The sequence below is a fragment of the Centroberyx gerrardi genome, chromosome 10 (genome assembly GCF_048128805.1).
Source record: "Centroberyx gerrardi isolate f3 chromosome 10, fCenGer3.hap1.cur.20231027, whole genome shotgun sequence".
Classification (NCBI taxonomy): Eukaryota; Metazoa; Chordata; class Actinopteri; order Beryciformes; family Berycidae; genus Centroberyx; species Centroberyx gerrardi.
Window position 1 is genome coordinate 19,530,565 of NC_136006.1, and position 25,291 is coordinate 19,555,855.

The 25,291-nt window shown below is 43.5% G+C and overlaps 3 protein-coding genes across 3 annotated transcripts; 2 read left to right on the forward strand and 1 right to left on the reverse strand.

Annotated features, from left to right (window-relative positions):
* Positions 1-433: 433 nt before the first annotated feature.
* Positions 434-1,758, reverse strand: c9h13orf42 (chromosome 9 C13orf42 homolog). Its single transcript, XM_071919190.1, has 3 exons — positions 1,351-1,758; positions 1,073-1,217; positions 434-678 (listed from the first exon to the last, which is right to left on the reverse strand). Exons 1-3 carry the CDS (start codon positions 1,756-1,758, stop codon positions 434-436), a joined length of 798 nt encoding a protein of 265 aa, XP_071775291.1.
* A 2,129-nt stretch (positions 1,759-3,887) lies between these two features.
* Positions 3,888-5,450, forward strand: LOC139927189 (TLR adapter interacting with SLC15A4 on the lysosome). The gene has a single exon (XM_071919237.2). The coding sequence runs from the start codon at positions 3,888-3,890 to the stop codon at positions 4,848-4,850; it is 963 nt and encodes a 320-aa protein (XP_071775338.2). The 3' UTR covers positions 4,851-5,450.
* A 15,644-nt stretch (positions 5,451-21,094) lies between these two features.
* On the forward strand, positions 21,095-22,654 carry LOC139927174 (nuclear receptor subfamily 0 group B member 1-like). Its single transcript, XM_071919214.2, has 2 exons — positions 21,095-21,752; positions 22,320-22,654. Exons 1-2 carry the CDS (start codon positions 21,095-21,097, stop codon positions 22,559-22,561), a joined length of 900 nt encoding a protein of 299 aa, XP_071775315.2. The 3' UTR covers positions 22,562-22,654.
* Positions 22,655-25,291: the final 2,637 nt, after the last annotated feature.

Genomic DNA, 25,291 nt, shown 5'->3' on the forward strand with positions numbered 1-25,291 from the left:
TTCCTCCTATTCAAACCGATTCAAAAGCGCACTTGAATTATACAAATGGTATGCTTTTAACAGAAGGGTGAGGGTCATCTTTGGATCTCAGAAGAAATTAACTTTCATCCAACAGACTACACTGCAAAAACATCCAAGTTATTTTTCTTAAAACAAGTGACAATCTGCCGATGAGAGATTTTCCACTTGTTTTCAAAGTGAATCCACTTGTTTTTAAGAAGTTTAAGTGACGTCCTCTTGATGTGAGTGTAGTGGATGCCTTATTCTGCAATGATTTTAGAAATTTCCCTATAACGGGTGATACTGCCTTGGGACCAAGAGGAATTTTCTCACCCATTGGGCAGGGTTTTTCACTTGTTTTAAGAAAAATAAGATTTTAAAAATGAATGAGAATTACTGGCAGTGCTGGTGGTTTCAAATGTCTTATCGAGCTTTACTGCTTTTTTAATTTGGGCTTGAAGCGGAGAGTCTGCAAGGCACTCTCCACCACTTTGGGCAGATGGATCGGGTTCCTCTGGAGCCGCAGTCGGCTGCTTGTGGACCCGCTGCTGTTTTTCTTCTTCGGGACGCTGTCATTGGCACAAACACGGACCGCTTTCTGCTTGGACTCTTCCGGGACCCGAGGAACCCGCAAGACCCAGTTAGAGTGGAGGTCGTGTTCACTGGAGCTGGTGGCCACTGGGGGAGAGAGAGAGAGAGAGAGAAAGAGCCTCAGCTGAACTTGTAACTACCATATCGAAAGACATTATCTAGCCTACATATTAAGCCAACTTTTGCTTTTCTCCGCTGAGACACTATATTTACATTTTAGACCAGTTTTTACTCCTTTTGCCCTGCTGGTTTTCATCTTAGCTATCTAATCAGGGACTAATTTACACCTGGGACACCAGGTGAATGCAATTAACTACCTGGTGGGATAGAGAAGCAGCAGCAGCCTACCTTCCGTAACGAGGACCAGCACTGAAAAGCGCTGTTTAGACATGTAGCTGACTGCTCTTATCCAGAGTGTAACGTAGAATAAATTGCAAGTTCACCAAAATTTAAAAAGCTAATGTTAAGATTTCAAACTCACCAATGAAATCCACGTCAGCGTGTCCATCATCTATATGGGGTTTGCGCAGAGGTTCGTTGTCGCAGCTGGCGATGACCTCATCAAAGAACTGTAAACTGTCCTCCTCATTGGGAATTGGAGGGGCAGATGGTTTGGCTCTTGATATCTGCTTTAAATAATGGGAGAATATTGTGTTTGATATTGCCCCTCACGTGTAGCCTACTATTTGGTACAGGGATAGATTGCTTTGCCGCAGGTTACGGACTGCCGGGCACACAGTGCTGTATTACTTATCTTACCGGTGCGTCCTTGGTGGGCGGTGGGGGTGCGGGCTTCTTCTTGGAAGAAACGGTGGCCTTGGTGTCGTTACTTTTCAGATTGTTGACACTCTTTGTGTACTGTCGTCTCAAAGCTACCAGTTCTTCCAGGTACTCTAAGCAGTTCTGGTTCTGAGAGTAGAGCCATATCCGGTCTTCCTGCCTCTGGTAATAGTACAAGGTCGACTCGATACTCACTGTACTTTTGCTCCGTTTTAAAGTTGAGCTCACAGCTGTCTGTGTCTTCTCTCCCACTACAAGCATGGAGGTGCTGCGCACCAACCTGACGGTGCAGGCGTTGTGGTAATCCTGCTCGGACCGAAGGCCACCATCTCTACCTTTGTGTCCGTGATGGTTTGGACGAAACACATTATTTATCTTCCTGAACATTCCTCTAAATGGAGCCTTTCAGAATTACAAGCTGGTCCTTGGATTCCTTAGTCCCTGCGATGCATCTATCCATATTCGGCTCCTGAGGCCAGCCTGTTCCTCAAAACAAGAAATATCCTCTCAAACTGGTCTGGAGCCACTCAACGTAGCCCGTCGCTGTCCAGGGTGCTGAAATTGCATAACAGCTGTCTATAGTGGCAGAAAAGCAAAAGCCGGTCTGACACAAATGTCTAACCTGCTCTCAAACTGTCTTTAGTGTTATGGGGTGTTGCACCATAGCAACGGGTCGGTAACTCTACCCGGTCTGCTGTCATTACTATTGAGCAGCAGTCCCGTGTCGGATATCCTGACTGGGACCTCAAACACCCCGGCTTTGTTTATGGCCAAATTATCCACTGCAATCCATCTAGCTGTGGGCCTACTACTTGTTGTCACTGGACACACCTGCTTAATGATGTTGCATAAGACAGGCGGTCTTAAGGGCTATATGCACGAGACACAAAACTATATCATAAACTGCGGATGGACTTCTGCCCCAATTATACGGGCTTGACATGACTGAATGCACGACCTGGAGCTGATGACGAACTTGTGAAGGATAAGGTTGGCCTACGCATAATATCTGTCTAAGTTTCCCCGCCTAATTAATAATAAATGATGTTGTCTCGTGTTTCAAGCGCTTCTATTGTTGGGCTGGTCTGCCATAAGCGGGGGAAGTCTGAAAGAGTCTTACATGAGGGAGCCATAAACCAAAGAGCAGACAATACTCTCAACTTGGAAAAATCCCGGACACAAAGTAGCCTATAGGCCCAACTGAAACTTTCCATCACTTTCACCAGACGTCTAATTTGACTACATAGACCTGCAGTTGCTTATGAAACGGACCAGATTCAAACCTGAGTCTGTATTAGTCTACACAGGAGCTCAAGACAAGTAAGGAAAAACAAAATCGCACTGGTAAAGAAAAAAATGTAGCCTTTCAGGTACTTTTCTGCACTCTGGCTATTAGTTGCAGTCCATTAAAAACAAACATGCTCAGTACAGTTTCAAGGAGGAAATGATGAGCTGTGGTTACATAACGGATTGGGTGTGAAGTGACACTTCTGCTTTGGCACCGACAAGGAAAACAGAAGTAGAGGCAAGCATCAAACAGCAATTATTCGACCAACCATCACATTATATCATTGGAAATGGCACAATTGTTTGGAAATTGATCAATTGTTTGGTATACAATTTGTGTTATTGTGATCCCATCTACCAGAAAAATTAAAACAGAAATCAGTATCTCTCAAGCTTTCTATTTTCTGAAGAGTGATAGTTTCTCTCACTGTAAATGGGACTTTCTTTTCTGCTTTTAAACCACACACCTGCTTCTTTTACAGAGAAACAAAAGTTGAGGTGTTTCTTGTTAAAGTGCGGATAGCTCCCAGTAATCTTACATCTGCTAATTTATGCTCTGCTTAGCAAGAAGGGAGAAGACTGATATTGAAATGCATTGTCATAAAATATTGTAAAATAACTAAAATTTTCATAACTAAGAATTTTAAATGCGTGAATACTTCCAACTTGTGCATAACTGTGAGTCCTCTGAAAATAATTCCTTATCAGCAGTGAGTTTTGGCCAGATTGTGTTTTGGAATATCATAGTCATATAAATAGCCCAGCTGTAACATTTAAATTTGCATAAACAAAACACACAAAAAAAATAAAAAATCAAGCATTCCCACTTCCTCTTAGTGTGGTATAAAACTATCACACCTGAATGCGCTCTCTTATTCATGCACAGTTTTTGAATCAAATATTTGGACAGAGTATATTGCTAGAAAATAATCTGGTTTTAAGAGCTACCTTCCTGTTCTGAGCTGAAGATTGTGAGAGAAACAAGCTGTCAGCTGCCTGAGTTCGAGGTGTGACTGTTCCAAGGTAGGACGATATCTACAGCGGATAGAAAATATTGATGTGATATATTTTAATGGTTATTAGACTCGTGGTAACAGTTGCATCATATCAAGTTGTGTTGAATGTGCAGTGCAGTGTGCATGTATGTGTTTCAGTAGCTCAGTTCACAGCTCTGTGGGTTGAGATTACTTTGTAACAGCGGTGCTCTCTATGTGTTCCTTGTTCCAGCCATGCTTTGCGAGAGCAGACTGTGGAGTATGACCTATGGTGAACTGGAGGAGGTGGACCTGCTCCCACCTCAGAAGGCTCTCCAGACTGCTGCCAGCTGTGGGCTACAGAGAGCTGCTGCTGCCCTTATGCCAGTCTCCACCAGCCACTCTCCGGTCATACTCCACAATCCACCACAAGAGCAGATAGGCAGTAAGGACTACAGGCCGTCTAAGAGGAGCACCTCCATCGGGTTGCACATTTCTCCACTGCAGGCCCCGGATCTCCAGAGAGTCCAGCCAGGCAGACAGATCTCTCCAGAGATAGAGATCCCAGTCCAGGCTCGCTCAGGCGGCGATGTCCCCTTCCTGGTGCCCTCCTTCTGTCAGAGCATCTGCCAAAACTACAGCGACCTCCATATTGGAGGTGACCAGGTGCTGCCTCTCTCTGCCAATAATGGTGAGCTCCGGCTCTGTCCTGAGAGCCAGGCTGTCGGCCCCTTCCTCCAGTCCTGTGATGTACCCCCGGCGGTAGAGGATTCTCCCCCAGAACAGACGTCTCAGGGCGGGCCTCTGTGTCCACTGAGGGGGGGGTCGACGCGTTGGAGACTGGGGAGTGGCCGGGACCGGAGCTTTTTGTTCCAGGGGTGCGAAGGGCCCTTCTCCAACTCCCTCCTCAACCGCTACCTGGAGCACAAACTCTTGGATCTGTACCAGCAATACATGATGGAGAACATGGCCAGGGAAGGGGGCAGTGGTTCCACCTGCCCTCTGCTGGGCTCAGAGCTGGTCCTGACCAGCCTGGACCAGATCACTCTGCAGCTGAGCCGCGAAGGGAACCTGGAGGCGGGCCTGGCCAAAGACATGGTCCTCAGCTGCCTGCTGCGGGTGGCCGGCGACATGCAGTCTAGTGAGATTAGCACTCCCTTTCTGCAGATCTCCAATGAGGCTTCCAGGGAGCAGCCTGCTGATGATACTGAGGAATAACTCCAATGTGAGGAACTCTCATCTCATTTGATTAAAGACAGTCTCTGTTCCTACCTAGTATGCCCATTCACTCCCTATCAAAAAAATTAAAATAAAAAAGCAAAATACAAATTATAACAATAGTAGCACTTGCCTCCGTGACCTTACTGAGACAGGCAGAAAGGAGTTGAATACTGCAGTGAAAAAATTTATTATTTAGTAGTTTAATCATCATGTATCTATCTCTTTTCAATCTCAATATATTTTCCCATTCAGTCTCCATTATATTGTCCCATTCACTTTAGTGCTATTATAAAAATAAAAGGAATAATTAAACTTAAAAACTGATTGAAGACTTACCCAATTAATTAGCTAAAGAGCACAAGCAGCCTTTTTTTTTTAAGATGTTGAGTGGATTTTAAAAACAAATAAGAGGAATTATGGGATTAGTAATAAGCAGGGATGTAATCTGTGTTTTTTCTTGAGGATTTCAGTATTTTGGACATTAAATTGTCATTAATTTCTAATGGGAGATCACCATGTTCCTGTTTTTTGTGTTTCTGACCACATGCCTGAATAAGGATTAACACATAGATACTCATTGTTATTTCTTCATCTGTAATAAATGGCTTTTGTAAAGCAAAAGAGTATGTGTTTTAAATGTGCCCCTGTTGTTTTCTCAAGGTAATGAATCCAAACTAAAAATAAATAAATAGTTCCTGAATTTGAAAATCAGTTGGCCTGCTGCACTATAGATTAATTGGATTAGCATGAAATAATCACACCTGATGCTGTAAAGTAAAATGTAAATTGAAGTGGGATCTTTGATGTCCAGAGTACAGACATAACAGTATAACATAGGATACCACTATAGAATTGGTAGCTGATAACTAGTAAAATAAGAAGAGAAACTTTTATGACCAAACATATGATTCCAAAGACATAGATCTTTTGGATATTTATGTTTATTCCCATTCTTGATCATACATGACTTCATACAAAGGTGGCACATTAGCCGCAGTTTAATAATCTGTCACAAGGGGGGAGCATAATCACCCAACCTATTAACCCCCCTGAATATGACACACACCTTCTACTCCTCTATTTTCTTTTATTCCTCCTTCATCTCCCTCTCCTCTTTGTCTCCTCCACCCTCTTTCTACTCTCTGACACATCCACCTTGAATCCATCTGGCTAATGGCTCCTATCAGCTACTCCCTGCTACCGCTAATCTATGATGTCATCATGACTGGGTCGTAAATCTGTAGCACAGAAGCAGCCAGGCACTAACAACAAATTTTACACTGTGTGTGTGTGATGCTGCATACTCCACTATGTCAAAAAAAAAAAAAATACATAGCAGAGATAAGGGTCTCTACGTTGTATGATGTATTTTGGGAAAAATTTTCACATGTACAAATGAGAAACAGAAACCGCTAGGGTTGAAAGCCAGTGGAGCTGAACACCAAAGGCGACATGTTATTTTTCACATTTCCCTCCATTTAGAGTCCTTTGAAAGACCCACCACTCCATTCCGGCTCAGTGCAGCCGTGGCCTTCTGGGCCAGTGTTTGATCAGCTTCCTTGTTTCCTGTCCAAACAGAGAGCCACAGGAGGAAACTGTGTTTACAGAGCCGAGCTCCGCAGTCGGAGCCCTGTGAAGTCTCAAGGCCGCGGAGACACATGTTTGGTATTTCTGCTTCTATCTGGACTGAACATTCCAGGTACATGTTAAAGGAACCGAGTCCTGACAGACCTAAACAAAAACACACTCACACATAAATATGATTCACACACCACCGGCCCCAACACTGCGAGCATATTCAAACAAACTAATTTCCACAGACCTTGGGAAAATGAAAAACAGACCTCTCATTCCAGCAGAGGTTGAGAATTGTAGAAAGGGCTGAAGGTAAAGCTGTGGCCTGCTGTCTCACACACCAGTTATGATTATTCATGAAACAGACTGCAGAGCATCACACAAGCCCTCAGCCAGAAATATCAGCATCTTGTTGATCCACACCAAATTATACTCAGATCATTTTTCAGCTCTCCATAAGAACAAGTGACTCACTGTCTTTCGTTTATTATGGTGCACATACATGGTGGGAAAGTTTTTCATTTCATTAAGTTATTTTTCTTTAATTAGTGGTAGTTTTCTCTTTAACAAAAACCAGACAGCCTGAGGTCAAAGGAACAAGGAGAAGCCACAAAAGAAGAGCAAGGATAGGGAGACGGATGAGCGAATGGCAAGCTGAAGTGATTTGAACAAAAAAGAAAAAGCAACTTCTCTCCCAATGCAGCAATGAAACTATCAGGGAGGCTGAATTGTGTTGGAGTGTCTTTCAGGAGTTCATAAAGTAATTTCCTTGTCACAAAGAGCTTTTAACATGGGGGTCGGCAGAGGCAAGGACACAAGATTTCATATCAAACCCAAGGCCACACAGAGTGACTATTGTGGCTCTAATGCGCTGTACCACTCTGTGGCTGCTTTTTTATAAAGCTTTTAGTATATAGTCTAGTTAATTGGCACAGTCATATGTACTATTTACTTATTGATAGTCAAATCCCTTTGAGTAATAGAGTGGGTTTTCTTCTGGAATGGATATAGATACACAGGCACACACACACACACACACCCATACACCCCCCCCACCCCCCCCCACCCACCCACACACACACACACACACACACACATTCAAACAGTTTGAATTATTTATTTAAATTCCAATGCCCATACAAAGGATTCAAATGGTTTTGGAATGTTTGACACTCATGAATGCACATGGCCAGGCGACCAAAGAAAGCTGAGATGGTGCTCTTGTGTTTGACACATTTTCATTGACACACATACACACACACATGCACGCACACACACACACACACACACACACACACACACATTAATACCATACGCAGGTGGAAGCATTTCAGACGCAGGTTAATGTATTCTTTTGAAAGGCACTTTATTCAATTAAATAGTAATTTACATGTGTTCAGAAGCTGAGCACTTTCTCCTGATTCCTTGGGTGGCCTTGAGAGAAGGCGGTTGTTTGTGATTACATCTATTGGAGTGACCTAATGTCGAGGTGGCAGCATCCATGACAGCTCTGCTCTGTATCCGGCTGATTGACACTGGGACACGTAGGTGGTGGAACAGGAGAACACACATTTCCCGGGCAGTTAGCGGCTCAAGGTTGCAGGCAGCCTGTAGCGGAGCGAGTGACCTTGGCTAAGCTGGAGCCGACAGAGAGAGACCTTGAGAGACAGCAGGGCGGCGGGATCTGGCTCTCAAAGAGCTGGGGAACATAATGTGATAATGCATGGCTATATATCACACCACCCGGTACCCATGTGAATGTGGACAGCATACAACTGGCTGGACAAACAGATTTTATCCACTCACATGTTTCTCTTTTTTCTTTACAGCTGAGATTGTGGAAAAAAAAGAGAGATAAATGATTTCTGGTGTGGTTTGAACTGTAAGCGGGTTTGTGGATCGCAGAGTTCTTAAGTGTCGTAGTTACCCATAAGCTTCTGCAAAGGGTGTGATGCAGGATGAAGTGAAATTTTCAAAAAACTATAACTTTTAAGTTGCAGGAAAAAGTGGTCTTTGATGTTTTACATGTTTTGATGCAATATTTTCCCACGTTCCCACGGCCTTCTCCTTGGAATGGAAAATGCCATGTTCGTTCAGGACATGGGCCGACAGCCAATACATTAGAAATACTGCTATCCTTTATTGAATTAAAGGTAAACACAAAAAAATCTGAAACCATTATTAGGCCAAATTCTTTTTGTGGATAATGTATTTTTGTGCAACAGTATTTTATTTTATTTTTTTAAAGTACTTTTTTCTCTTTTTTTTCTTTTTTTCTCACTTCACATATCCATCTGGGACACATATTATAGATGTAAAGCTCAAATTCATGTCCATTTATCGCTATTTATTGCCTCAAAATTGATCCAATCTGAGAAAAATTTTGCACACAGCATATATAGACTTCCTAGATTATGGCTGGTACCCAGAGTTCTGAAAATCCAAACCGTTTGGCCGTGGGGCATAAAAGAAGTTGACAGCGAAGACGAACAAGCAGGAAGTGAGGCATAATTCCTAAACACTTGATGCTAGAGCAACCAAACTTCAGATACATATGGGATGGACCTCAAAGTGTGACAGACCACATTTGGTTGAGCTCCAGAGTGCCACCTTCAGCTCTACCTTACAATAGCAACTTTTTTTTTTTCTCCTACAAAGTTGACTCAATCTCCACCAAATTTTACACACAGCATGATTCATCTGCCTACATCATGCTACAACAGACTTTTGATACTCATAACTGTTTGGCCTTGACACATGAATAAAGTTGATGATGCAGATGCACAAACATGAAGGGAGGCGTAATTCCTAAATGCTTCAATGTTAGAGCAATCAAATTTGGGAAAATAGGTTTCACATTTCCTTCATTACTAAAGCAACAAAAATTAACACCATCAGCCAGATGGTGGTGCTATAACATTGCACATATGGATTTTCATTTCATCCGTAATAGTTTTTCTGCGTTTTTGAATTTTAGGCAACTTTTGCCATTTCTCCCACAAAGTGAATCCAATCTCAACGAAATTTTACACACAGGATATATGGACTTCGTAGATTACAGTTATTATGGATATTACCCAGAGTTCTGATTATCCAAATGGCTTGGCCTTGACGCACAAAAGAAGTTGACGGTGAAGACGATCAAATGGGAAGGGAGGTAGATTTCCTAAATGTTTAATGTTAGACCATCCAAACTTCACTAGTCCCTGTTTGCACTGGGCCCCAGAATGTGTCAGATGGATGTATGAGATGTTGAACTTCCAAAATGATGAATCAAGCTTATATTCTCACTGTTAAATCACTTGTCCCATAGCCGCTTGCGGCTATATTTAAATTTATATTTATAACTTTATGCTGTGTTGTAAATATCGTGCAATCCATGTATCCCAGTAGGAGTCTCTGCACCCAGAGGGGATGAGGGTGAAGTGAGGATGGAGTGGATGATGACATGCTTTCATATCAGCCACACACACACACACACACACACACAAAGTTCTGACCCCATTTCCTGGAGTTTGTAATACACTTGTTCTTTTAATCCCTTGTTTTTCCTCTTGTTTTTATCTGCCTTTGTGCCCCTTGTTTTCCATAAAACACTTCACAACAAACTTGTTTGTTACAAGAGCTTTAGGAATAAATTTGAAGTAACATGACTTGACAATAGCAAAAATCTCATATCTCACTCTGCCCCTATTTCCTGACATGGTGACATCATCACAATACATGGAGGGAAGAACACAGGCAGACCAGTGTGCACTGTCAATGTATTCGCCTGAATGAGAAAAGCTGAAAGTGTTGCAGATTTCTTGTGTTAACAAGACTTGAAGCTTAAACTAATTTGGACCAAATGCTCCATAAGGTGAAAGTGTAGGCATTCTGAGCTAAAATTATTTTTTGTAACAGTTGGATATCCTTTTTTTTTTTACCTGATGTAATAGTTGTGAGAAAAAAACCCAACAAGTTTGTTTGAGCTCTGTACCTCTACAAAAAAAAGGTTGTTTGCTAAGTTGCATGATAACCTAAAGCTTAGATGAAAGTAAAATCATGCAAATCAAGAAGCAACCCCATTGTTAGGGGAACCTGTCACACAAAAAAAGAGGCAATTCTAACAATATTGGAGAAGCTTGTCAACAGCTTGAGAAGATAGTATGAAGTGAACCTTACAGATAAAGATTCAGATTCAGGGATTTAGACAAGGCACAATAAGATTTTTAAAGTGCACAGAGAAGAGAGATCAATGTTCACAGGCAGGCTAAAATTGTAGTTCAGCCCATGTGACCCATGAACTTACTAGAGGTAACTGTTTGAAATTTAAGGACTTCAAAACCCAGAAATCATGTAACATGATGTCAGTAATCTGCGCACAGCATGCTCATGTTTATCATGTGATCACTTTATACCAAAGGTTAAAGGGACGAGAATTATTGTATAATGTATTAATGTGCTTTGTATTATTGTATTTTAATGGGCCTGCCCAGGGACTACAGATGCAAATTAGCCTCTGGCTATACTCTGATGCAATATGTACTGTATATGTGTGCTGTCCCTGACAAATAAACAAATAAAGTAAAGCGAAGTAAAAGGCAAAAGATCTCATGTTGGTGAGTCCCACTTACTCTGGATGGAGTGCTCGCTTGCTGCTGCTTAGGAGACACATTTTTTTTTTCTCTCAAGTTTTAATTCATCACTTCCTGTGGCCGGATTTCCTGCCAGTGTCCATATGTGACACCAGAATTTCATTTGGGCAAATAGAGCGAATCTACAGGGTCTCAATTAAGGACATGGGATGCTCTTCTCTGTTGCAGCCTTACTTTGTGAGTTAGGCTGATAAGACGGTTGGATTTTTATATAAAAAATTATGCCTAGTGAAGCTTTAATGTTTACAGAGTATAAAGACACAACAGTAAGGAGTATGGTGCCTACTCTGGACCCCCTAAAGAGGAAGTTCAGCAAACACAATCAACACTTAGAAATAGCAGCACTGTGCAACACAGTCGAGGAGGCCTTGATCTTGGCAAAAGCAAACCTGTATGGAACAAAGCAACACCCTTAGAAAAGAGGGAAATGGTGGTGGAACAAATAAATCGTCTGAGGGAGGCAGCATGTGCCAAAGCAGTTTCTCTAGCTAAGCAAGGACAATGGATGAATTGGGAAAGTGTAGAAAGGAAGACGCTTGTTTGGAAAGAACTTCTTGTTATGGAGGCATTTAGTATTAGAGTAGTCACTGGAGCAAACTATGATGGGCTAGCCAAAAACCTCAGTCATTTGCTATAGGTGAAGACCCTGCATGCCATCTTTATTCAGACACAGCAGTGTTAGACATGTCCTGTCAGGATGTAGGTTGACTAGGGTCGATACACTTGTTGGAATAAACACCTGTTGAAGTGCCTGGCATTGCCCAGCAATTTAGAGCAAACGAAAACAAACGACTTCTTAACCTACTGGGATGGAGAGCCTTATACATCAACTTGGCTTTGTATGTGAAGGAGAACAGATCAGGAAGGAATTTAGAGCAGACAAGGGAAGCTATGGACTGAGAAATGCAAGAAGACAGATTCCCCATTCTCCCATTAGAGATAGTTGGCATCAGCCTTAATTCTGACCTGGTATGGTGGTCCAACACTCCATGGTCTGTTTTGTATGTAGAGCTCATTGTGCTATGGGAAGATGTGGTAGACGAGGCATATGAAAAGAAGAAGCTTAGATACACTGACATAACAGCTGAGACTGAACGGTGTGGCTGGAAAGCCAGGATACACCCTCTGGAAGCTGTGTGCCAAGGATTTGTAGCCGCATCCACTACCAGTTTACTCAGGGATTCATGGTCAGGGATTATGGCGAGCCAGCAAGGTAACTTCTGAAGCAGCTGATAAAGCAGCCAGTGGCACTGGCTGCAAAAAAAGGATGCCGATTTGGGTCAAAAGTATGTAAATCCTTTTCATGACTAAGATAGGAGTTTATGGTTTGGAGTTTATATGATGGCATGAAGAAGAAATATGTAGTCATGCATGTATTTAGCTCCTGGTATGATAGTTAGAATAGTTATGTTAGTTTAATTGTTTGTTGATGCTTTTTGGTTTTTGAACTACTGAGTGGGCTGTTTCAAACCATACGTCAGTCACCCCTTTAGTCTATGATTATAAGGACAATTTGGTTTCTGAACTGCTGAGTGGGCTGTTTCAAGCCAGCATGGTCAGCTATCCCATTAGCCAGTTGTTGAGATTGATGGTAAGGGTGGACATTAACGGGTGAGATATTGTGGGCTAAGTGTAAGCCAAAGTGTAGGTGTAGTACTGGTGAGTATAGGTCTGATGTTAATGGATGTTGGCTCTGGGATGCATTAACTGGAGGTGTTGTGGGCTCAGTTTGATGAAAGATTTATGATGGGATTTGATAATACCTGCTCTCACCAAACTCCCTTTCCTCTAACATCCAAGCCAAGTTTCCATATAGGCATTCACCCTATGTAGCACAAGGGATAGTTATATTAGGTCCTGTGTATAGAGGCTTTGCAATTGTGTCATAATTGTAGCAACAGTGACTGGTGCCATCATGGAGGTCAATTGGAGAATTAACTGTGTACAAATAATGGCTGAATATACAACAACTGGGGTAGAAAATGAGAGATATCTGAAAAAGATTGTTGCAGTGTGGGCGTGGGTCCATTCAGTGACAATATACTGGGTTGCTGTGACACAGTATAATTGTCTTTAGCCCTAGCCTCTGCTCCAAAGCACAAAAGTTGTACGTTGACAATAGACAGCACCTGAACAAACTGTTGTTTTTGGCTGAATTAGCTTGTTAGCTAGCAAGCAATCTAATTCAGCAAAGAAACTAATGTTAATGTTTACATGCATGCAACTACAAGCCACCACTATCTATGATCAAATGTGTTCACTAGGCAGTGACATTTACCAGATAGCCTACTATGGTTAGCTGACAAGCTGACATTATCTAAACACAAAATGTATCAGATAGATCAGTGATGAAAATGATCAGTCCACAGCCAGAAATGAACCATATGTATTCCATGCTGTTGAGCAGGCTCAGTCTCAGCCAGGGCGGCATGGTGTCTGTGGTTCGCACTGTGGCCTCACAGCAAGAAGGTCCTGGGTTCGAATGTGATGTGCGGGTAATGTGATGTGCGAATCTCAGCCCTGGTGGAGTTTACATGTTCTCCCCACGTGTGTTTCCTCCAGGTGCACCACTTTTCTCCCAGTGACTAACCTCTGCATGTCACGAGCTATTAGGCATTAGTTACATTTCGACTGGTCTCTGTGAACAATTACAATTTCTCTTTTTTAAGAGCCTAATGTATCTCATGTGAATGGTGGATGTGTAGCAAGTCTGGATGCGGCTGTTGATCCTAAAACACTAGTATTGATTTGCTACAGATTGTTTAGTTGTTTTTTTTTTGTTTTTTTGATAAAGAACGTTGAAAGCTCTTATAGGTCACATACAGGTACAGACTTATTGCATGCCATGAGAAAATACAACCAATCAATGGCAAAGAAATCTTTGTCCGTAAGTGTTTTCAGAGGTTATAAAGGTTGGAATTGCACAGCACTTAAAAAAAGTAACGTAAATATTTCCAAGTAAGCACACTGAAAGATAGAAAACATTGCCTGTTCAAGGTCTTGCGGACTCTTAGTTTTGAAGTAAATATCAAGTGTCTCTCAGGTTGGGCAGACAGCATGACTCATTTCCTGCTGGTGATTCACTAACAGGAGTCACAATGTGTATTTGTTGTTGTACAAGGTACTTAGGCATCAAGAATATTTTGCTGAAAAAATTCAGCAGGACTGGGAATGGCAAATCAGTCTTTCCTCTTGAAAAGGGAAACATTCACACTCCTAACTTTCCTTCACTTTAATATCCAAGGTCTCCTTCACTTCCACCATTACCTGGTTTCTTTTCCCTCACCTCCTTTTTTCAACACACTATCCACATATGTAAGCTCATCCTCGTCCCGGCCTTCCATTGCAACCAGCCTCCTCTCATTTCTCCCTCCCTCACCCAACCCCACCCCCCACCCTCCTCCCCTCCTCCCATGACTGTTCCTGGCACACCAACATTGTTATTAGTGTCATAATTTACCTCCTTATGCAAACATGACCCTGTCCTCGATATGCTCAAAGGCAAAATATTCATACTGTAGTCACCGTGAGACCAATAAAGAATGAGATAGGAGGGACATAAATTATCGCTACACAGCTATTTCATATTTCACTCAGTAGCCCTCCCACACACACACACACACACACGCACACACACACCCACACACACACACACACACACACACACACACACACACACACACACACACACACAGGTAGCGGGTAATGTGATGTGTGCATGTGTCTGTGTGTGGTTTCAGCAATGGCTATACATATGAAAAAGGTATATTTCATAGTGTGACATATGTTTTAAATAAGATAAATAGATCAGCAAGGACAAGCAGAGATAGAAAGGGCAAGAGGGGGAAAGAGAATTGAGGGATGGAGACAGGAAAATGGGATATGCATATGGGAGTCGGGTGAGGCGTTCTGCATTTTAATCATTTTTATGTCTTGATATGTGTTCAAGACATATTTCCAAGTGATATAAGAGGAATGAGAGTGTTTATTGATAAAGTGAGGGCGGTTTTGAGTATGGAGGGGCCTGATTGAAGTGAACCCATCAGAGTGGCACTAGGGGACTGTTGTGCTGTATGGATTCAGTAGCGCATGCAGACTCATGGGTTTGACCTTGGCTGCCTCTCCCCCTCCTCCTCCTCCCTCCTCCTCCCTAACATGTTACACCCCCCCCCCCCCCCCCCCCTCCCCTTCCTCCCCCATGTCCCACTCAACCTTGGCTAATTAGCTCACATCCCAGTGGGATATGTTCAACACACAGTTTATCCACAACAAGGACATTACAACTGCAACTCCCCGCCTCTGCAATGCCTCTCACACACTCACACTCCCTCATTTTACTGGCACTTTGTGGTGTGTTTGTTTGTATGTCTGCCTCTATGTGTGTTTGTGAGGATAAAACACTGGTAGTCAAGAGTTATCCTAGAGTTATCCTGTCCTTCACGTCTGGCTCTTCCTGTGCACCTGCTGTACAAATAAATGCGGTAGCTGAGAATAATGAATTTAAACATATTCTGAATAAGATATGGCTTTATCTCACACTAGGCACCCATGTGGTTTCTTGTTGGCTGACTTGAGCTAAAATAAACCGCATTGCCATCGTTGGAGTGTAGCATATCAAGGAAGAAGCTTCCGTTTGAGGGGTTAGTTGCAGGACTGATGACGATTAATGAGTTCATGTACAGGCCAGATGTCCAATGTACAGAGTTTCTTAGAATGAATGTCTCACTGAAGGCTCCAGAGCGATATGAGCAGAGGTGTTAAGTTTCCAGCAGACAGAGCGAGACGAAGCATGGTCTGTGGTCATGTAGGCGTCATGTAGGTCATGTAGTTTGTGGTTTTACTGTATAAAACCCCCTGAAGTTTGCAGAGTTTGGGGCTTCTGACTGATTCTGTCACTCTGATCAAAGACTTTGTTCTTATTTTTACTATAATTTTCTTACTCATCATTGCTCGCTTGCTTCTCTGAGTTAGACTTTTGATACATTTAAATATACATTTTTTTTTATTATTATTCATATGTCTGCGTTATTAATTCATGATAGTGACTACTTGATTTACTTTTGTATTTTTTTTATGATTTACCTTTTTATACTTTTATATTTTCTTGATATTTAGACATAGAGTCAATGACTTTTTAGGTTTCTCTATTTTTGATGTGATACAGATTTGGCTTGTTATGATTCAACCATTTCTTTGTTTGCTATCATTCCCTCTATCAAACAATTGATTATTCTTCTTGTGACTAGTTACGGATTGATAAAGGTTTCATTTATTTATTTCATTATATTTATTATCACTGTAGTGACGTATAGATGATTTTGACAATTTATTGACTTTTCATATATCAATGATTATAATGAATTTTTGACTTTCATTAGAAATTGTTAAATTCCCCAAGTTGGTGGTTTTGCCTGGATCATTTTTCCCATCAGTAGGCTTCCATGATAATCTGTGTTCCCTATAATAACAAAAATGAATAAATTTTACTTGAATGTTTTTTTTTAAAAAAGAATTGTAATATAGGGCTTTGTCTGGCATTGGAATATCAACAATCTAAAATCTAAATTTGCCTGCGTGATGAAAGGAAACAATATAAAACAAAACAATAAAAACAAATGAAAAAGACAAACCGATGCTGTAATGCAGCACTATACACCATAAGACTGAACAATGCAATGCAACATGACACAACACAGCATGTTATAACACAACCAAACAGTAGGCCATAATAACAAAATATAAAGTTCACTTGTGCATTGGCTTACACTGCAAGCGGAAAAGCTAGCATCTGCTACTTTGTTTGCTGTAAGCAGGGTGACCTTGAGTTTGTATACCGACCTTGTGAACCGTTACAAGAGCAGAGAGAGACACAGACAGACAGACTGTGGAAAAGCGCAGTCGAATAGAATGCAATATTCAGCACAGTCTGAACATTGCTTGTTTTCACTTGAATAACCACCACTGATTGTGGTAAGACAAGGTAAGACAAGACGTGCGTGTGTGTGTGTGTGTGTGTGTGTGTGTGGGTGTGTCTGTGTGCGTGTTGTTTGTCAGTGTTCAGATATTGAGAGATCTGCAGCCGAGGTAAACAATGAGCAAAGCTCTGTTTGCTTGTTCAGAGAGAAGTTCTGTGTCATTGAGTTGTTTTCATTAGCTACTGGGGTTACTACATGCTACCAACAGCACAGGGTCACACTACACAATACAACACACAGCTCCTGTGTTCTGACATACTTAGAAACTGCACATTTTCTTTTGCTTTTATCAAGCGTCATCTAAGTAAACTAGACAAATCTCTCTTCTTCTCCAACAAACAGACGTGCACACACACACACACACACACATTGAGGCGTGCACATGTATGCACACACATGCACATATGTGTGCACGCACACACACACACACACACACACACACACACTTTCACTCTGCTGTAAGTTAGAGACATGAGTCCTTGGAAAGTGCAGTATTCAATTTGTATCTCTTATGGAGACAAGGACACAGTCCTTTATGAGAGCAGCCACAGAGAGAAAATGGAGGCAGTCACTATAGCAACCGCCAGAAGAGCGCACAACAAATCAACAAACAAAGCAGTGCAAGACTTTTCCAGGAGAACCATTTAATGCAAAGCCTTGAATCCTACAAAAGTTGTCCTCTTAAGTTTTTGAGGCCTGTCTTGGAGTGTCTGTGGGTGTCTAAGCCCCAAGTGTTTGGTAAAAACCTTGTGTTTTCTCCAGACTTGTGTTTCAAGGCCAGCGCTGCTGAAATGTGCCAAAGAGCTGTCTTCTTGGGTCATGGCAACCTCAGAGTTTCATTTGTGTGAATCAGCCTTCAGGAAAGCTTACTGCTGCAAAAGCACACAACATAAAAACACACACTTATTGAAAACATTTGGGCAATCTACACACACTGGACAAGTTCAGTTTCAAAGTGTCGGGTTTAGTGTTAAATTAGACAGAGACGGGACAAAAGCCACAACAAAACTCCTTAGCTGATTCAGCTGAGAAGTTGGGCAAACATGAGCACTGGATGTTGGGACACAAACAATTAACTCTATCTTTCTCCACTACCCTACTCCACTCTTCTTCCTCTCTCTCTCACTTTCCCATGCCCCCTGTCTGAGTCGCTTCTTTGGTAGCGACCTTGCTCTAAATCTCACTTGTAGACACAAAGCTGCAGCGTGGCTGATGCTGTCTGACTCGGACTGTCTGGGTGTCACACCAATTACTTTGAGAACTGCAGATCACAGACACACAACTCTCTCTCTCTCTCTGTGTGTGTGTGTGTGTGTGTCTGCGTTACTTTTTTATATTCCATTCTCCGTCTGGGATCGTGTGGGTGAATCTATGTGCTGGTATTTCACAGCAGCACAGTCATTCACTTTACTGACACCATTACGCAGAATGGGAGATGGGCGAGGGAATGGAGCAGTGTGTTTTCCTGTTAAATTATAACAAGGCCCTCTTACATCAGAGGCAGCAGTGAAGGTCTCTGGATAAATTTAGCCGTCGTGACCCAGGGTGAGTCTGTGGAGTCTGCAGGTATAACACATGTAAGAGATGTTGGGATATGACAGTTTACTTGCTGTAGAGACAAACACACACACACACACACACACACACACACAGTGTTGTGTTTTGTGAGCGGTATGTTGGCTGGGATCCTGTGGGTATGGGCGAGGGCTGTGAGAGGGCCACCCCATGCTGAGCCATGTTAAACTGGGCTCAGGACCAGCAGGCACCGGCCCAGAGAAAGACTCTGTTCCATATCACAGAGCAGAGGAGAACACACTGGACCTGTGGAGCTGATACCACAACCTCTCCTTTCTTTTTTTGCTTTTTAATCTGTTCCTTTAGTCACTGGGAAATCTCCTGGAATTGACAAGCACCTGGCAAAAAATGCTTTTGGTGATGAGGTAACTATACATGTTACTGTTGCATGGAAAAGGCGAAGCACTGTGCACTCAAAAAATTCACATTTCATTAATGTGTCCTCTAAAGAAACATTACATTTGCTCACAGGAAAAGGGAAGAGGGATGGAGTGGAGAGCTACTTAAGTCCCATCCCTTGCAAATTGGATAAATGAACAAAGGAACAAAAGGAAGACCCAAGAGCATGACAGAGAGAGAGAGAGAGAGAGAGAGAGAGAGAGAGAGAGAGAGAGAGCGTGGGAGAGACAGGGTGAGACAGGGAGAGCAAGAGCGAGGGAGAGAGAGAGAGAGAGAGAGAGAGAGAGAGAGAGAGAGCACTGTAGCCCTCTTTTCAACTCTGTGCCTTTGCAACAAGACATAATGTAATCTCTCCTTGAGACGGAAGGATTTTTATAACCTGTGCTGGCTGGGCCTTGAGCAGGAGAAGAGACAGGCAGAGCGAAGGCTGTTTATCCCACAGCGACCTTGGTATAAACATGTGAAAAATCTCTCTGTTTTCTCTATCCAGTAAATCAATACAAAGACATTCTCTCTCTGAACAATGCTCTGGTACTGCTGCGAAAGTTTTTCATCCTGCCTCCATTCATGGCAGTGTCCTTCAATCTCGCAGAGCAGGGGAGACTGAGGTCCTGCTCACTGTTACTTTATAAATGCAGCCAGGCACTCAATGCCACTCTTTCTCCACATGCTAACCTTTTATGAACACCACAGCACGAGAGTACGAGGAGCTTTGTCGAGTGGCTCTTCCGAAATTGCAGGATCCCAAACCTCACATGGCACATAAGTCAGGACCTCTCCAAACTCTATTTTTTTTTTACCTCTCTTTGCAACACCTCGCATCAATCTCTCTCATTCTGTCCACTGCTCCTCTTTGTTTCCATCCCATTTTTCTGGATCAACTCCTCTGAAACCACTTCTCCCCCTGCATCTGCTCCCTATTCTCCCCAGAGCCGCCCCCCCTCCCCTTCTGTCTCACTCTCTCTCTCTGGTAGCAGTCAACCCTAACCTGTGATCCCTCTTAGGAGCAATTAAGATAAACCTCTAATTCATCTGCTTTATCCAAACCTGTCTTTCTCAGTCTCTCGTTCGCTGGCCTCCACTCCTCCCTCCTGCACCCCTCCTTAAAATTAACGTTACACCCGACCCTCCTCCTCCTCCTCCTCCTCCTCCTCCTCCTCCTCCTCCTCCTCCTGCTCATCCTCCTTTAGTGACAGATGCAAGGAGAGCGTTGAGTCATGACATCATAATTCACCAGCTCCTGTTTTCACGGTTAAATCAATAACAGTGTGTCCGAGTCAAGGTTGGAGGCTGGCCTTCGCAGCTCGGCTCTCCCTGCTCCTTTCTCATAGAAAATCATATAAATTGTCCCTAAAATAATTAAGCCTTCAGATCCGTCTGTGGCCTATTTTTTACCGGCTCCTGCCTGATAAACGGCACCGCTGGAGAGTCAAGGTAAAAGCTGAGAATAGAACCGAGGTCTGATTCCCTCTTTCTCTTTTGAGCTCTCTCTCCCTCCCTCTCTCTCTCTCTCTCTCTCTCTCTCTCTCTCTCTCTCTCACACACACACACACACACACTCTCACATACCTACACACTTAATATCCCACTTTGTTAATCAGACCTATTGACCTAGGATGTTGTAGGCCGTATTGTGCCATTAGGATGCACATCAGGCACCCATCTGTAGATTTGTTATTTAACACATGTGAACAAAACAGATTACAGGCTGTGGCGCTTGATATCAGACAGATTTACTTTGATATGATTTCTTATGGAATAGCCATTTTGTACCATGGTGTGTTTGTGTATATTGAGGGGGTGGGGGTGGGGGGGAGAGCGAGGCAGACAGAGAGATACAGAAAGGGGGGAGGGGGGGAGGAGAAAGAGGAGGCGCCTGAGACTGGGGAGGCGGAATATGTAGAAAGTCTGAACAAGTTCTCAAAGCGCGGGGACAGACGGGAGCTAATATAAACGTGCTGCCGTTCATGCGGGGGTATCAGGGGCTAAGAAAACAGCGCTCTCTCTGTCACTGACCTCCGGCGCTTCAAAGAGACAGCGGGATAACCAGAGCTCCAGCCCATGTAGAGCAGCAGCGGCCATGGCCACGCTGGAGGGCTGCCACTGTCGGGGTGCGGGCGGCCGAAATAACAACAGCATCCTCTACAACATTTTGAAGAGTGACAGCCTTGCGACCGCCGAGGAGCAACAACAACAACAACAACAACAACAGCAGCAACAACAACAACAAACGCTGCACCACTTCTTGCACAGGACCTCCTCTTCCTCCGCCTCTGCTCCCACCTCGCTGCTGGAGCTCCGGCAACAGGCTTGCTCCTGCGGCTCGACGCGGCGCCGCGGCGTCCTCCGCTCCCCGCAGGTAACGTGCAAAGCCGCGTCAGCGGTTCTGGTCAAGACCCTGCGCTTCGTGAAAAACGTACCGTGTTTTCGTGAGTTGCCGGAGGACGACCAGCTGATGCTCGTTCGGAGCGGGTGGGCGCCTCTGCTCGTGCTGGGACTCGCGCAAGACCGGGTGGACTTCGACACCACGGAGACCGCGGAGCCCAGCATGCTGCAGCGCATTCTCACGGGTTTACCGGACAGGCAGAGCGAGCTGCCGGCCGGGCACAGCCGGGGAGCAGCCGGGGTCTCTCTCGTGGATATCCAGGCGATCAAAGCGTTCCTGAAGAAGTGCTGGACTCTAGATATCAGTACCAAGGAGTATGCGTATCTGAAAGGAGCCGTGCTGTTCAACCCAGGTAGGTCTGGGGTGTCTGATCTGTGCGTAAAAGCGCGCCACCCATTTAACACAGGGGGCAAGCAGTTGACTTCAGTACGGATTGTAAGAGCATCACATATTTGAAGGTGTAGCTTTATTTTTTAGGCAGATGTACAGGACAGAAAATATGTTTATTGATATGTCCTGTCTGCGTTTCAAGTTTGTTTTATTTGCAAATTAAAAGGCCTAATCATTCCAGAGGAGGTGGTGGTTGAGCTTATTTCTTGAATATTTACCTCAAAGATAGGCCAGTTTCCTTAATAGAAATAACTGTATATCATTGAAATGGACTGTGGAAGATGCCATTAGTCCACCTAATAATAATATGGGCCTGACAGTTACCATTACAGAGATACCAGACTTTGGCATTTTGGGTACAAAACGTTTATTGCATCTTCTAACAGACATATTTTCATTCACATGATACAGAATGCTTATATGGACATAATATTAAGCCCCTTCCTGTATGTTCCTCTCCTCTCCTCTCCTCTCCTCTCCTCTCCTCTCCTCTCCTCTCCTCTCCTCTCCTCTCCTCTCCTCTCCACAGATCTGGAGGGTTTGCGCTGTCTCGATTACATCCAGTCGCTGCGTCGGGAGGCGCACCAGGCGCTCAACGAGCACGTCAGGCTGATCCACCGTGAGGACACGACGCGTTTCGCCAAGCTGCTCATAGCTCTGTCCATGCTGCGGGCCATCAGCCCCCCAGTGGTCGCTCAGCTCTTCTTCAAGCCCGTCATAGGGGCCGTCAACATGGAGGAGGTGCTGCTGGAGATGTTCTATGGGAAGTAGGTCTCCTCCACAGTGGACTGAATTCAACTGCGAGATGGACTGTATAGCACCAAGCTCCTATTGGTCAGGAGGAGAGGAGAGATGGAGAATACTGACTGAATTTATAACTACTGTTTGTGGTAGATCTTCAAGGACTGTGAAATGGTGAACACATGCATGGTGTGTGTGTGTGTGTGTGTGTGTGTGAGAGAGAGAGAGAGAGAGAGAGAGAGAGAGAGAGAGAGAGAGAGAGAGAGAGAGAGAGAGAGAAGAGAGAGAGAGAGAGAGAGAGAGAGAGAGAGAGAGAGGGAGAGCAAGAGAGAGAGAGACAGAGAGAGAGAGAGAGAGAGAGAGAGAGAGAGAGAGGATGGATGATGTGATGAGAGGAAAAATTTTCAGGAGGAGCTGCTGGACTTCATAACTTATTGCTTTTTATATAAACTATTTTTCTATAATAAAAAAATACTCTCTGAACTGTTTTTCTGCCATCCTTGTGCTTATGAGTCTGGGTGATGACACACTTTCCACAGGAGCAAGGTTGCATCGTTATTCAATAGATTGTGCTGCATTCGTCAGTGCGCTGTAAGCCTACAATCTACTCAAAACGTTTATGATTGTTGCCTTGATAAAGATGAGTCATATTGATTCAAGCCAACTCCAACCAGTCAGCTGAGTTTACAAAAGTTCTTGATAAGTTGATTACATTGACTATGTGAAGTATAGATTCAGATAAGTCTCAAAAACTAAAAGTCTGGTTACAAAAGCCTCTTGTTAGTGAATATTTCCTAGTCTTATATGCAATATAATGTGGAGAGTTCAGCTGAGGATCTGTGACTGGTACTGTATAAATAATGGTGAAATGCCATGTCAGACCACCTGAGGGCAACATTATACCACAAGCAGTAATGGTGCAACACACACACACACACACACACACACACACACACACACACATAGAGACACAGCTGCAGAACAGAAAAAAAAAGAAGAGAAAATTACCTGTGGAGTTGAATCGCCTCAGGGAATGTTCTACCTGTCCCTCCAAATCCGGTCATTATGGTCTGGATTTTCCCTGAGGCACACTAAAATGCCCCTGGCAAAGATCTCTAGGGAGGCTGGAGGAGTTTCTTGTTGGAAAAAAAAAATCTACCCCTATACTGCAGAGGCACAAAACAGCTATAGAGACAGTCACCATCTGAACGGTCCAGTGCAGGCAGGCAAAGAGTGGGTATAGCATGGCATCATCATACTATAGAGACATAGTGATGATATCGAACATGAATGTTTGCATAGGACAATGAGGCAAAGACTTTTTTATTCAGATACATATGACCCAGCCCATGACAAATCACTGGATTCCCATTTCCAGCAGCTATAGTACTTAGTCACTGTTTAAAAGCCAGATGGCGTGTACCTGTGCTAGATCCCTGTGGCTTTGTTTTTGCTCGTTCTGACAAAATAGCCTGGCCAGGAGGTCACTACTTTGCACTTAGAGCTGCCCTGCTTTACTCATTTTTAGATCATACCCAGGGAAGAGAGAGGAAGCGAGAGTGAGATAGAACACATCTCGTCTACTGAAAAAAAGTGTGTTTTTGCTCAGTCAGAGAGCCACCAGACCATAAAGTGACCTCTATTGTCGCTGGCTGGACCTCCATAACTGGGAGCATTGCCATCACTGGCTGTGTGAGACAGCATGTGGAAGTTGATTTTGTGTGTGTGTGTGTGTGTGTGTGTGTGTGTGTAACAAGAATGAGCTGAGCGAGACAGGCAACAGGGTGGCAATGACTGGTGAGGAAGAACAGTATATCCTCAGATTTTCAGCAGACAACAGATTGTTCTAATGGAAACTATTCTTCCCATATGATGCAAAGTGAAAAGCACTAATGAACAGAAAAGAGGAGGCTGATCGAAGTGGCTATTTAACTCAGAACAGTTATATGGTTCTACCCGTTCTCTTCAAAGTAGCACGACTTGCATGTCTGTGTGAGAAAGGCTTGATGCAAGTGTTTTGATAGGTCTGCTTGAGCAAAAGCCTGCAGAGGAGCTCTCCCTCTGCTGGCTCAGCCTCCCTCCTCCTCCATCATTGATGCTCAACGCTGATTATGAACTCATCAGTTTGGCAGCCTCGTCTGTTCGTGCTTCTGCACAGCCGTCTGATAGTTATCACGATTCCAAAAATGAGATGAAATCATATAAACAGCGAGGTAGACAAAACTGAATGTCCAATGATTTTTTATCAAATCTCATCTCTGATAAATTTCTCAATAAATACTCCTAAAATAATTGTATTTTCACTTGCAACTCGGAGCAGAAGGTGGCCTTGCTGCTGTGCTGTGTATTTTCTCTCCTCTTCAGTACCGTGTAAACCCACATGCAACCAAAATGCAGTGTCATTGAAAAGGCGAATGGTTGGTGAAGGCAATAACAAATGGGGCCACCAATACATACGAGACACCAGTTGGATGTTCATATGAGTATATTAATAGTAACTCTCACACACCTCCTGGTGGTCTGACAGGGCATCGCAGGAAAGGAAAAAATGACAAAGGGACGCACGAACACACGCACGCTTACAGCCTTACACATATGCCATTGAGGACGGTCCTATGAAGATATGCTTGTTTCTGCCTCTATCTCCTCCCCATGCTCCCTCTCGATGGGGCCTATTTTCTCTCCAATTAAGTCCTTAATTGCTCTGGATAATAAAGAGTCTATTAATCCTGTGGCTGCTAATAAAACTCCAGTTGTCAG

Coding starts and splice junctions, on each gene's coding strand:
- c9h13orf42 (XM_071919190.1), bottom strand. CDS start 1,758: ATGTTCAGGAAGATAAATAATGTGTTTCGTCCAAACCATCACGGACAC. Junction 1,218..1,350: donor CGCCCACCAAGGACGCACCG/GTAAGATAAGTA, acceptor TATTTAAAGCAG/ATATCAAGAGCCAAACCATC. Junction 679..1,072: donor CGCTGACGTGGATTTCATTG/GTGAGTTTGAAA, acceptor TCTCTCCCCCAG/TGGCCACCAGCTCCAGTGAA.
- LOC139927189 (XM_071919237.2), top strand. CDS start 3,888: ATGCTTTGCGAGAGCAGACTGTGGAGTATGACCTATGGTGAACTGGAG.
- LOC139927174 (XM_071919214.2), top strand. CDS start 21,095: ATGGCCACGCTGGAGGGCTGCCACTGTCGGGGTGCGGGCGGCCGAAAT. Junction 21,753..22,319: donor AGCCGTGCTGTTCAACCCAG/GTAGGTCTGGGG, acceptor TCCTCTCCACAG/ATCTGGAGGGTTTGCGCTGT.